This window comes from Neophocaena asiaeorientalis, unplaced genomic scaffold, assembly GCF_003031525.2.
Source record: "Neophocaena asiaeorientalis asiaeorientalis breed wild unplaced genomic scaffold, Neophocaena_asiaeorientalis_V1.1 scaffold78, whole genome shotgun sequence".
Lineage (NCBI taxonomy): Eukaryota > Metazoa > Chordata > Mammalia > Artiodactyla > Phocoenidae > Neophocaena > Neophocaena asiaeorientalis.
This window is the reverse complement of record NW_020175018.1, coordinates 19,849,632-19,861,309: the sequence shown is the minus strand read 5'-3', so window position 1 is coordinate 19,861,309 and position 11,678 is coordinate 19,849,632. Positions and strand designations below refer to the sequence as shown.

General features: G+C 63.3%; 3 protein-coding genes across 3 annotated transcripts in view; 1 reads left to right on the top strand and 2 right to left on the bottom strand.

Annotated features, from left to right (window-relative positions):
* STPG3 (sperm-tail PG-rich repeat containing 3) overlaps positions 1 to 722 on the bottom strand; it is a 2,052-nt gene extending 1,330 nt beyond the window's left edge. The window contains 3 exon segments of the mRNA XM_024762444.1: positions 25 to 107; positions 202 to 395; positions 616 to 722. Of these exon segments, the coding sequence (XP_024618212.1) occupies positions 25 to 107; positions 202 to 395; positions 616 to 722 (384 nt within the window).
* A 2,022-nt stretch (positions 723 to 2,744) lies between these two features.
* CIMIP2A (ciliary microtubule inner protein 2A) lies at positions 2,745 to 6,259 on the top strand. Its single transcript, XM_024762560.1, has 7 exons — positions 2,745 to 2,800; positions 4,213 to 4,427; positions 4,513 to 4,775; positions 4,872 to 4,998; positions 5,251 to 5,345; positions 5,637 to 5,754; positions 6,171 to 6,259. Exons 1-7 carry the CDS (start codon positions 2,745 to 2,747, stop codon positions 6,257 to 6,259), a joined length of 963 nt encoding a protein of 320 aa, XP_024618328.1.
* Positions 6,252 to 8,274, bottom strand: TUBB4B (tubulin beta 4B class IVb). Its single transcript, XM_024762559.1, has 3 exons — positions 8,179 to 8,274; positions 7,991 to 8,101; positions 6,252 to 7,464 (listed from the first exon to the last, which is right to left on the bottom strand). The coding sequence occupies exons 2-3, from the start codon at positions 8,049 to 8,051 to the stop codon at positions 6,404 to 6,406; spliced, it is 1,122 nt and encodes a 373-aa protein (XP_024618327.1). The 5' UTR covers positions 8,052 to 8,101; positions 8,179 to 8,274; the 3' UTR covers positions 6,252 to 6,403.
* Positions 8,275 to 11,678: the final 3,404 nt, after the last annotated feature.

Genomic DNA, 11,678 nt, shown 5'->3' with positions numbered 1-11,678 from the left:
CACCCCAGGACCCGCCGGGCAAACCTGCTCCCGGTTGAAGTCGTTCTGGGTGACGGGGCTTTCGCTCGGGAACCACACGGTCTGCCACGCCCTGCAGCCGCCACCCTCTGCGGTGGGGGCAGCGTCATGGGGGCGCTGGCGGCCGGGGTCCCACTCCGGGGGTGAGGGCGGACAGCGGGGGCTTTCGGGGAGGGCGCACACCACGGGTCGGGTGCATGCGAGCCCATGGTGAAGAGTGGGGCAGCGGGGAGGACTCTCACGCCGAAGCATCTGGCACCGGGTACCTGGTGGGGCCCGGGACGCCCAGATCGGTCACGACGGGAGGGCGTCGCTCCAGCCCTGGCGGGAAGCAAGCTCTGGGCCTGGGTCCTCCAGGCGGGCCTCCACCAACCGGCCTGCCTCCCCAGACCGGCCCGGGGCTGGGGGTCCAGAGCCCTCACTCACACAGTTCCCTCAGGCTGTGGGCGCAGGTGGGCGGGCTTCCTGGAGGGGCCCGTTAGCACCCTGAGGCCCGCCTGGAGCTCTTGCACCCCTGGGGGCCACCATGCCCCGAGCCAATAGCCACCCTACGCCAGCTGCCCGCCCCGCAGCCCGCCCAGCGCCCTGGGAAGTTACTGGGAAGTCACAAGTGGCTTCTGCTTCAGGGGGCCATGGGTCCAGCGTTCGCCTCCATTGATGTGAAAATTTGCCAGGAATTTCACCGCCTTCTGGTCAAAATTCATTGTCAGGGTCTCTGGCTCCCTCCCCCAGGGACATCTCGGGGCTCTGTGACCTCGCTGGCTGGTCATGGGCCCCACCCTGTTGCCGGGAACTCCCCGGGGAAGCAGCCCTGGAGGTGCCCTTCCCCGGACCTGCCAGGTGGCCAGGCAGGTCAGCCGTGGCCAGGAGGCCCTCAGCCGCCCCACGCCCGTGACTCCTGGCTCGGCCACCTTTCCTCCCTTCCCCGCTTTCTTGCCCCAACCCTTCCCCTCTCCTGGACTCTGGGGTCTCCTGGGGGGCTGGGGTCCACTCTAGTAGGGCTTCGGGGAGGACTGAGGCCCTGGCAGAGGGTAGAGAAGGGGGCAGGGGCCAGGGGGCGCCTAGCTGTGCAGGGCCAGCTGAAGGAGGCGTGGGGGTAGGGTGCAGGGGCCAGGGAGACTCCCTAGCGCAGGAGGAGGCCCCGCGGAAAACCCAGCCCTCGGAAAAGTGGAGCAACAGTGGTTGGCTCTGAGTGGACCGTGCCCACCCCAGAGGCAGGCCTGGCGGCCCAGGTGAGCCTGAGGTGGGGAGGCCTGTCTTCTTGGGGGCACAGAGGCTGGAGGGTATCACAAACGGCTGGGGCTGCTGAGGCTGAAACGCAAAGGAATGACAATGACGAGGCCGGCTGAGCGAGAGTCCATCTGCACACCGGGCCCTGCGGCGCCCTCCAGAGCTGACCAGCCAACCAGCTCAGCCCTGGCCTTGGCCTCATCCAGGCGGGGCCCGGCCAAGAACGTCTCCTCCTCCGCACCCCCGTCTCTTCCTCTCCAGAGCCCTCCCATCTGACGCTGACCCTGCCTGGCCTCGGGAGGTGCTCCAGATGGACAGGCAGACAGATAGAGACTTCCTTGAGGAAACACACCTTTGATCAGGGCGGGGGGCTCCCAGTCTGTGCTCCGGGGCCCTTCCCGTGGTTCATGGTGTTCTCTGAGGGCATAATCACCCACAGATGCAGGTATAGCTTGTCAGAGCCCTTGTCACTGGGCGTGAGCAGCTGGGAGTTCTCCCTGTAACAAATACTGCCATCCGCCATGGCGGATGACGTGCACGCCTGTCTTCAGCTAAACATGGATCATTTCCTCAGGACAGACGCACCGAGTGGAAGCGGTGGGTCAAAGCCTGTGCAGCCTTTGTGCTCCCAAATTAGAGGCGGTCTTCATGCTGGCAAAGGAGCGTCAGGAACTGCAGCACCAGCGTTTCATCAGCATTCGTTTGACAGAGGCTCTGCCCTCGTTGACTATAGGCATATTTCACATGTATTTTTCTGTTGGGGTGTTAATTTTTCATAGGTTTGTTTTGTAAGGTTGTTTCCACTGATATCACGTCTGCACATAACACTTGCTGCAAACTTTTTCCCCAGTTGGTCGTCTGCCTTTTAGTATTGTTTATACTGTTTTTTTGACACGTATTTGAACCTGCTAATCGTTGCCTTTATGATATTTTTCTTCGTTTTTATGGTTAGAAAGTCCTCCGTACACACACGCACACACTCACACACACACACACAGATCAGGATTTCTTTAAAATGGAAAATAGTGCCCAGCTCCAGGGGAAAGACCCTCCAGGACAGAGTCCCAGCAGCTCCCCGGCTCAGGAACCTTGTGGCAATGCCTCCAAAGCGTCCAGGGCCTTGCATCTGAGGAGGGGGCTTGGGGTGGGGCTCCCTTAGCCTCACCCTGGGAGGCTGCCCTTCAGTTGGCTACTGGCCCCCTGCGGGTAGCAAGCGTTCAAACCCAACCCTGCCTTTCACTACCTAGCAGGACCGACTGGGCTGCAATTACAGTCCCTGTTTTCCAAGCTCTAGGTCTGTCCTCAGTGAGACGCCTCCCCGGGCCTCCCGGAAAGCGGGAGTGCTCACAGGGAATGGGAAGGGGCCCGGCCCAGGTGCTGCCCAACAATGCCGGGCCTCTTCACAATGGTTGCCAGGCAACAAGGACTCCTCTCTGGATGGAGCCAGGTGCAGGCACGAGAGGGGCTGAAGGCAGCCCAGGCAGAGCTGAGGCGCGATGACAGCTACTCCGAAGCACAACCTCTTCCCGCCGGAACCTCACTACATCCCTGGGTAAGCGCCGGAGCCCTGCGGGGAGGCTGGGGTCCCCGAGGATGGGGGAGCAAGGCCGGGGCCTAAGGGCTGAAGGCTGCTCAGCTGTGAGGGGGGCCCCAGAGCCGGGTCTCCAGGAAGCTGAGGCCAGAGGGTGAGGCCCTTGTGCAGGAGCCTGGGGACCCGGAAGGCCAGGGAGATGGGGGTGAGGCCGAGGGCCGGAGGGGCCAGGCGGGAGGGCTGGGGTGGGCTCAAGAGGGACCGGCCGACCTGCCCTGCTGGAGCAGCCGTCTCAGGTGGCCAGCACGTCTGTCGAGAGCAGAAACTGGGGACAGCGCGACAGCTGGGGAGGACAGCTGGGGAGGCGGGCCTCTCCTTCCATAGAGCACTCCGCGCTTTAAAGAGGAGATGAACTGGGGATTCCCTGGCGGTCCAGTGGTTAGGACTCTGCACTTCCACCGCAGGGGGCACGGGTTCGATTCCTGGCTGGGGAACTAAGTTCCTGCATGCCGCGCGGCCGGAAAAAAAAAAAAATTAAAAACCTAAAGAGGAGAGGAGCATGTGGAGTAAACTGATGGGCACCGATGCCAGGCCACCTTGCTAGGTGTCCCGCATGCCAACAACAGAAACGGGGGACTTCCCTGGCCGTCCAGCGTTTAAGACTCTGAGCTTCCACTGCAAGGGCCACGGGTGGGATCCTGGTCAGGGAACTGAGATCCTGCGTGCTGTGCGGCACAACCTGATAAATAAGAATAGAAACAGGCCTCCAGAGTGTACGCGCACACCAACCCACACTCAGACCACGCACGAGGAAAAGGCTGGGAAGAACCAGACCCAACTCTGGTGACGCTGCAGAGGCTCTCACCTTCAGCCCCAGCCTCGCGCAGCTCACTGGCAAACCTGCATTCTCTTGGGCAGTTCCTAAGAGGAAAGCAACGCACCCCCCTTGGGCGTTACACGGGCCCCGGGCAGCAGTGGACGCCCTCAGGGCTTAGCCATGGCGCCCACACCACTTCCCCACGGGCCTCAGTGACGCTCAGCTCAAGTGCCACCTCCCGCCAGCCTCCCGGGTGGCCACCATCCGGGCCCAATGCCCACCATACCTTTCTGGCGGGACCGACTCGTGTACAATGGGCTGCCCTGTGTCTCAGACCACCCCTGCAATGCTTTCGGGGGGCAGAGCTCCCCGTTGCATCATCTTTAAGACCCTTGCTGTTGAAAGATGGCTGGGTGGAGGGGACCCCCGATGGTGGTGATGACAGAGCTCCCCTCCCGTGGGCCAGCCCTGTTCTCGGTGCTTGGCCTGTGCTGCCCATTCAAGCCCCAAGAGCCCCGGACGGCAGGTACTGCTGTGACCCCATTCTGTAGGCGGGTCGCGGATCTTGCCCGTGGCCAGTAAGCTGGGTCCACACTGGCTCCTCTCTCCTCCACAGCTATGCCGGCTTCTACCCGCAGCTGCGCTACCAGGTGGGGAACACCTATGGGCGCACCACGGCGCAGCTGCTCACGGACGCCAGCGTGCCGAAGAGCCCGTGCTCCGTGCTGTCCCCCATAGCCAAGCCCAAGTCCATCGAGGACTTCAGCAAGTCCAAGCCACCGTTTACGCCCTGCCGTGAACTGATAGAGCCCTATGTCTCCCAGTACACCAGTTAAGTCGCTGCCCGCCCACCGGCCCTGCAGCCCCGGGGACGCCCCCATGCCCGCTGTGGCTCAAGGCTGCCCTGTCCATACAGGTCTGAAGCCCTACAGGAACTGTGAGATCCTGGGCCGGTTCCCACCCCAGGAGGTGGATGCCCAGGGGCCGCCGGGAGGAGAGAATGTATCCAGGCAAGTCCCACTGCCTGCAGGCTTCATGCCCTACCCTCCCTACCCTCCCTGCCCACCGGGCAGGAAGGGGGACTCCAGGGACCTTGGACACCCGGGCCTGCGGTTGGCACTAGGGGAAGAGGCCTGGATGAGCGCCACCCCTGCCCGTGAGGCCCCCACGCAGTACCAGGTAACTGAGAGACACACTGGGAGCACTGAGATCAAGCCTCACCACAGCCAGAGCCCGGCGGGGGCTGGCGTGCTGACTTGCCCCTCCCCATTCCAGCTATGCCCCTGCAGGAGGGAAGCGTGCCCGGCCCCAGCCCACCAGCGGGAGACACTACATGTGGGCAGCTTCCACAGGCCGCCCCAGATGGACCACACCGACCTGATCCAGCGCAAGGCCATCTCAGGTGGGTGCCTGGGGCCTGGGCACGACACGCACCCGCAAGGCTCCGAGGGCCCAGGCAGGACCTGGGGAGAGCAAGTGAGGCTGCCCGAGGGCCCTCCCCGAGACTGGGAGCTCCTGCTGACCCATTCCTGTCTGTTTAGGGGGAGAGAGGAGCCCAGACAGACTCCCCTAACCCCCCGGGAGCAGGTGCGAATGCCCGGGCGGGGGCAGATGGGCATGATCGGGAGCAGGGCCCTGGCTCCTCCTTCCCCAGGTTATGCTGGCTTTGTCCCTCGGTTTGCCTGGGTGATAGGGATGAATTTTCGCGATGGGGTCGCACAGGCCACGGAGGAGTTTGACAAGAGCCAGGTATGTGGACACCATCCCTGGGCGAGCACAGAGGTCTCCACGCTCTGGCCTCCCTGGAGGGAGGGGACTCTGCCTGGCCCAAAGAGGCTGCTCCCCCTCCGCCCGCCCCTGCCCCCCAAACGTCTTTCTGACTAGGTCTTGGCTCTCCGCCCCGCAGTGTTGGGGACAGGGGAAAAGACCCTGAGCCACTCATTCCCAGGAGAATATCAGCCTTACACCCACCGGGACGTTCTGCTCACCGGTTACCAGCTGGGGGCGGCAGCACACGCCAACGCCTGCCTGTTTCCGCAGTTCCTGCTCAGAAATCCCTCCCGTGCCCCGGGCGAGAGGCTGCCCAGAACGCAGTGGCCTAGCAGCACCATCTACAGCAGCCAAGGCCTGATACCTTTCTACATGGGGTTCATACCCGGTGAGTGCAGTAGGCTCCCCGCCCCCATCCCAGACAAGGTCACGGCGACAGGTCGCTGTGGGGAGGCGTCCGGGGCTGGGCCCCCTTACCCGTGCTGAACCTCAGGCAGAAGGCCAGCCGTGTGACCACACGATTCCCTTGGGGCAGGACTACCCGACGTCCCCTCTTCCCCAGTGTACGAGGGTTTCACAGCCCTGACACTAAAAGTCAGACAGAGGCCAGCCGCCCGCAGACCACGCTGGCCTTCTAGAGGTTTCCTGTGCACAGGCCAGACCCGCCTTCAGGAGGCAGGGGCCCAGGGCAGCCCCAAGCTCCCAGGAGGCTGCGTGTTCGCAGGCCGACCCCTCCAGCAGCCACTCGTGTGCTCACCCCGCGCACGTGGCGAGCCCGCTCAGCTGCAGCGGTGCCCCTCGCAGCCATGCAGGACAACTACGCACTGACGTTTGGCAACAGCACCCGCAAGGCCTGTCGGGAGGAACTGGAGAGGCGCAGCCACACACTATGAAAACGCTTTAATGGTGGTACCTGTACAGCACGTGATGTCAAGACAAGAAGAACAAACACACACACAGAAAGACGGGGCTATAGAGAACAGGCTGAGTGAATAAAGAGTTCCCACAGCTCCCACGCCTCACCCGGTACCGCAGCCCTAGGCCACCTCCTCCTCGGCCTCCTCCTCAAACTCCCCCTCCTCCTCGGCCGTGGCGTCCTGGTACTGCTGGTACTCGGACACCAGGTCGTTCATGTTGCTCTCGGCCTCGGTGAACTCCATCTCGTCCATGCCCTCGCCCGTGTACCAGTGCAGGAAGGCCTTGCGGCGGAACATGGCCGTGAACTGCTCCGAGATGCGCTTGAACAGCTCCTGGATGGCCGTGCTGTTGCCGATGAAGGTGGCGGACATTTTTAGCCCCCGGGGTGGGATGTCACAAACGGCTGTTTTCACGTTGTTGGGGATCCACTCGACGAAATAGCTGCTGTTCTTGTTCTGCACATTGAGCATCTGCTCGTCCACCTCCTTCATGGACATGCGGCCCCGGAACACGGCGGCCACGGTCAGGTAGCGGCCATGGCGGGGGTCACAGGCCGCCATCATGTTCTTGGCATCAAACATCTGCTGGGTGAGCTCGGGCACCGTCAGCGCCCGGTACTGCTGGCTGCCCCGGCTGGTCAGTGGGGCGAAGCCGGGCATGAAGAAGTGCAGACGGGGGAAGGGGACCATATTGACAGCCAGCTTTCGCAGGTCAGCATTGAGCTGGCCTGGGAAGCGCAGGCAGGTGGTGACCCCACTCATGGTGGCCGACACCAGGTGGTTCAGGTCACCATAGGTGGGCGTGGTCAACTTCAGGGTTCTGAAGCAGATGTCATAGAGAGCCTCGTTATCAATGCAGTAGGTCTCGTCTGTGTTTTCTACGAGCTGGTGGACAGAGAGGGTGGCGTTGTAGGGCTCCACCACGGTGTCCGACACCTTGGGCGAGGGCACCACGCTGAAGGTGTTCATGATTCTGTCTGGGTACTCCTCGCGGATCTTGCTGATAAGAAGGGTGCCCATCCCGGACCCGGTGCCGCCCCCCAGCGAGTGGGTCAGCTGGAAGCCCTGCAGGCAGTCGCAGCTCTCCGCTTCCTTCCTCACAACATCCAGCACCGAGTCCACCAGCTCCGCACCTTCTGTGTAGTGCCCCTTGGCCCAGTTGTTCCCGGCACCGCTCTGACCTGCAAAGGAGAGCAGCCAGTCGCTCTTCGGCCAGGCATGTGGTCACCACTGGTCACCCGTGCCAAAAGGCCAGATGACACGGCGTGAGGTGACACCCCTCCCCCACCCCGCAGGTACAGCAGGTGGACCCCCAGACGGATAACGTAACGACGTCCCCGATTAGAAATAAAGAGTTCAAGCTAAAGTAGTTGAACGACAAGCCAACTGCTCCCTCGGGCAGCCTCCGCCAATTCCCAAGGGCAGACGAACTGCCACGCCTCTGACTCAGCCTGCATGGCTAGCAGATTACATCTGCCTGCTCCTTCCGTGCGTGCGGACAGCTGGGCCTTCCCCCCAAAGCCGCTTTAGGACAGGGGATCGAGTGACTCGAGAAGGAAGGAGTGTCCTTGAACCCCGCTTCTACGGGGAGTGTAGAGTGAATCAGGACCTCGGCTCTGCGGCCCTAAAAGTGACGACCTCGGGCACCCCTCGACCTATGAGGCGCCCTGGCTATCAAGCCACCCCCCAGCCCGACCTGCAGCTCACCGAAGACGAAGTTGTCCGGCCTGAATATCTGCCCGAAGGGCCCCGAGCGCACGGAGTCCATGGTGCCCGGCTCCAGATCCACGAGCACGGCGCGGGGCACGTACTTGCCACCTGCGGGGCGGGAGGGCGTCAGCGACGGGAGGGCCGCGGGGCGGCAGGGGGGTGGGGAAAGGGCGCGGGGGTCTCACCCGTGGCCTCGTTGTAGTACACGTTGATCCGCTCCAGCTGCAGGTCGCTGTCCCCGTGGTAGGTGCCGGTAGGATCGATGCCATGCTCATCACTTCGCCGCCGGTGCTTATATAGCCGCCGCGCCCGCCCCCGCCAGCCTCGTATTGGGTTTCCAGAGCGAGGCTAGCAAGCGTCCTCATTTGATTGGCTTCAGCTCCGTCAATCGATCCGCCTAACGCCCGCCTTCCCAACGCCTTTGGCCTTTTATTGGTCCGCCGCGGCCTCTGCTCTCCTTATCAAAATACCCCCCCTTCGCTCTGCGATGCTCTGTCCATTGGGTGTTTCAAATGATTGATTTGTTCTTTCATTGGTTGGCTCCGGAGAGCACGCCGACAGGCCGGCGCTATTGGCTACGCTGGGCCAGCGTCCTGGTAACCGCCGCAGTGCCGCGGGGACCCACGCGGGCTGGGGCGCGGGCTCGGGAGGGGCCAAGCGGGGAGGGCGGGGGAGGGCCGGCCCGAGGCCCGGGGAAGGTAGGCGGGGCGCACCCCGTGGGCGAGCGCTTAAGCCCGGGCCCGCCTTGCGCCCTGTCGAGGGCGGCCGAGCGCAGGTTGCGGGGTCTCCGAGCCGAGGAGGGGCGCGGAGCCGTTCATAGCAGAGACATACGGGGCTCAGGGGCCAAGGGGCGGCGGGGCGGGTGTGTCGGTGGAGTCGGGCCCTCCCCGCCAGAGCGGCGGAGGCCTTGTGGCTCCCTGCTCCCCCTCCTTGGTCCGCACCCGTCGCGGGCAGGTGGGGGAGCACGTGGGGCCGCTGCGCCGGGCCCGGGGAGAGGGGGCAGAGGAGGGGAGAAGTGGGCCCGGTGGGGCAGGGAGGGGAGAGGAGGGCAGGGCAGGGCAGGGCGGGAGGGGGCCCTGCCTGGCAGCGGCTTGTTGTGGAGACCGCTCTGGCCCTGCGCCCGTTGCCTTGAGGCCTTGGCCCCAGGAGAGAACAGAACTGCGTGGAGACGAGGGCAGCGCCCAGGCCTCTGGGCAACCACGGACCAGTACACCTGGGTGGACAAATGTTTTTACTCGTCCTTGATTTTTGTTTGGGGGGAAAAAAAATTTATGAAGGAAAAACAGTTAAATTACACGTGGTCACACCTTTAATCAATCCTTTTACAAACAGTACACTTGCATTATATTTGCATAACATTTAAGAAACCGGGAATTACGACCTTGGGTCTGCCCTGGACAGCCTCCATTGCCGTGGCCACTGGGTCCTCTCTAGATTCTGGTTTTCTCAGTGCGGTTCTTACCCTCCTTTGCTCACCAACCCAAGGGTGTTGGGGTCAATACCTGTTTATTTCTACCTAAAGAGAATGCGCTTCCCTCTTCACCGTGTAATACATGACACTACGGTATCAGGGTATACTGCAGCGTTAGGACACGTTATGCTATACTTAATCTGTGGATGGAATTGTTGGGGCAAGCAGCATGCTGGCATAGAGATTAGCCTTTGCATCCCCTGAGAGTGGTCTGCAGCTGCAGTCCTGACCTGGAGGGTGAGTCAGCATGTCAAAGTGCTGGTCAGTCCCCTCCTCCATGCCAGTCCAGGAAGGTGGGCCCGGCTTCTGCTGGCCACAGGCAGTGGCATGTGGGGTGTGCAGGGTCACTGCCTGGCATCCGGGGTTCTCACGGTGCCCTGCAAAGTGGCTTAGCTGCCCAAGCAGCAGTCTGCAAGGCCCTGGCCCTGCAGCAGGGAGGCTCTGTGGCCTGGTAGCATTGAGTTGTCACAAACCCACAAACTGGTGAGCAAGGGAGAAGCTCAGATTTTCCTCCAAGCGAGCCAGTGAGCAGCGCTCTTTGAGATGTTTGTCAAAGCCTTCTCTCCTTGCCCCCCACCCTTGGCTGAGCTCCCCACTGGCAAAGGTCCCTGTTTCCTGTGACCAGTGCACACAGGGCTGGGAGTTTGGCATGGCCCCCCTACTTTACAGGTAACAAAATAGAAGTTGTGTCTCCCACCCAGGTGTGAGCCCCAGAGCCCCCCGTGGCACCAGGTTGTCCGCCTTGCCCTCCCAAAGTGAACACTGGGAACAAGACAGCAGGAAGCTCCCCGTGGCCCTCGGCCAAGGACCACAGTTGCCACTGCTGCCCAGGGCTGGCGGGGGTAAGCCCTGCAGGTCCCCACCCTCAGCCAAGGGTGTTCCTGCTGCAGGGTGGAGAGGTTGGGCTGGGGGGCCGGTCTGGGCCCAGTGCAACTCTGTGGCCCAGTGGGACACAGGGCAGAGTGGGCAGGGGCTGTGGGAGTGCTAGGCGCCTGGCCCTCCTGCCCCAGCCTGCAGCTGTCGGAGGCATCCACAACGACGGCTCTGTTTACCGGTGGCCATGGTCCCAGCGGGAGGGTGCGTTACCGCCAGGCAGGAGCAGCAGGCAGACAGTCGTTCACGGCCTCAAAGGACCCAGTAGTCAGCCTTTGTGGGCGGCCTCACCCGCCCCCGGAAGGAGAGGTGCATGGGGTACTTTCTTCCCCTCTCACTGCCTTCCCACCATGAGGAGGGGGAGCTGCCCCCTCCATGTCCCCAGGGAAGCAGCCAGGCCCAGTCCCTTCTCAGGGGACTTCCATGAGAGTGAGGTTGATGTCAGAACCACAAGTGTGTCCTGAGGTTACAAAAGTGGGGGGAAGCCAAAAGGGGGTAATGAGCCTGCCCCAAGGGTCTTGTTCCTGTGAGGCCCCTATGGCTCTCAGAACGTGTGACTAGCTCCTTCCGAGGCCAGGGTGAGCCCCAGGCTCAAGAGACCCAGGAGCGTGTTGGGGGGGACAGGAGACCTGGAGGGGCTGAGAGGGACTAGGGGACACGGAGTGGGGCGGAGAGACCTGAGAAGTGAAAGGACATGATCCTGGACAATAATTGGTCCCGGGGTCCCCTGGTCTCATCTTCCTGACGATTCACACCTGTCCCCCCGGGTTTGGTTAGGCAAACGTGGGGGCCAGGGAAGGAAGGTGCCCCCATCAGGGTAGCATCCACGGACCGGGAGGCGGTGACTGGCCGCAGCAGCTAACGGGGCAAACCAGACCCCGAGCGGCCCGCAAGTCTGCGCGTGCGCGCCCCTCTCCGTGCGCGACTTGTGCCGGGACACGTGATCCGCCAATGCCCTCCTCTCAGGGCGGAGGCATGAGGTCGGGCTGGGGTTGTGGGCAGCCCCGGGCTGGAGGGGTGTCCGGTTACCGCCCGGCAGCCAGACAAAAGCGGTCCTGTGTGGAAACCCGCTGCGCTGCGGGGAGGAGCAGGGGGCGGGCGGGGGCGGCCCGCTCCCGCACGCTCCACCCCCAGGTGGGCACCTGGCCCAGAGGCCTTCGACCGCCTCGCGGCCGAGGTGTTTCGCGTAGGTGGGGGCCTCCAGATGCGAGCGGCGCCGGGCGTCGCGGGCAGGGCCCACTTCCTGGGGTGAGGGGCACTGAGCACCCCCTTTGCCCAGGCCGGCAGGGTAGCGCCCCTGGCGGCCGGCCAACTGTAGGCCGGCGGACCCGGGAAACCGCG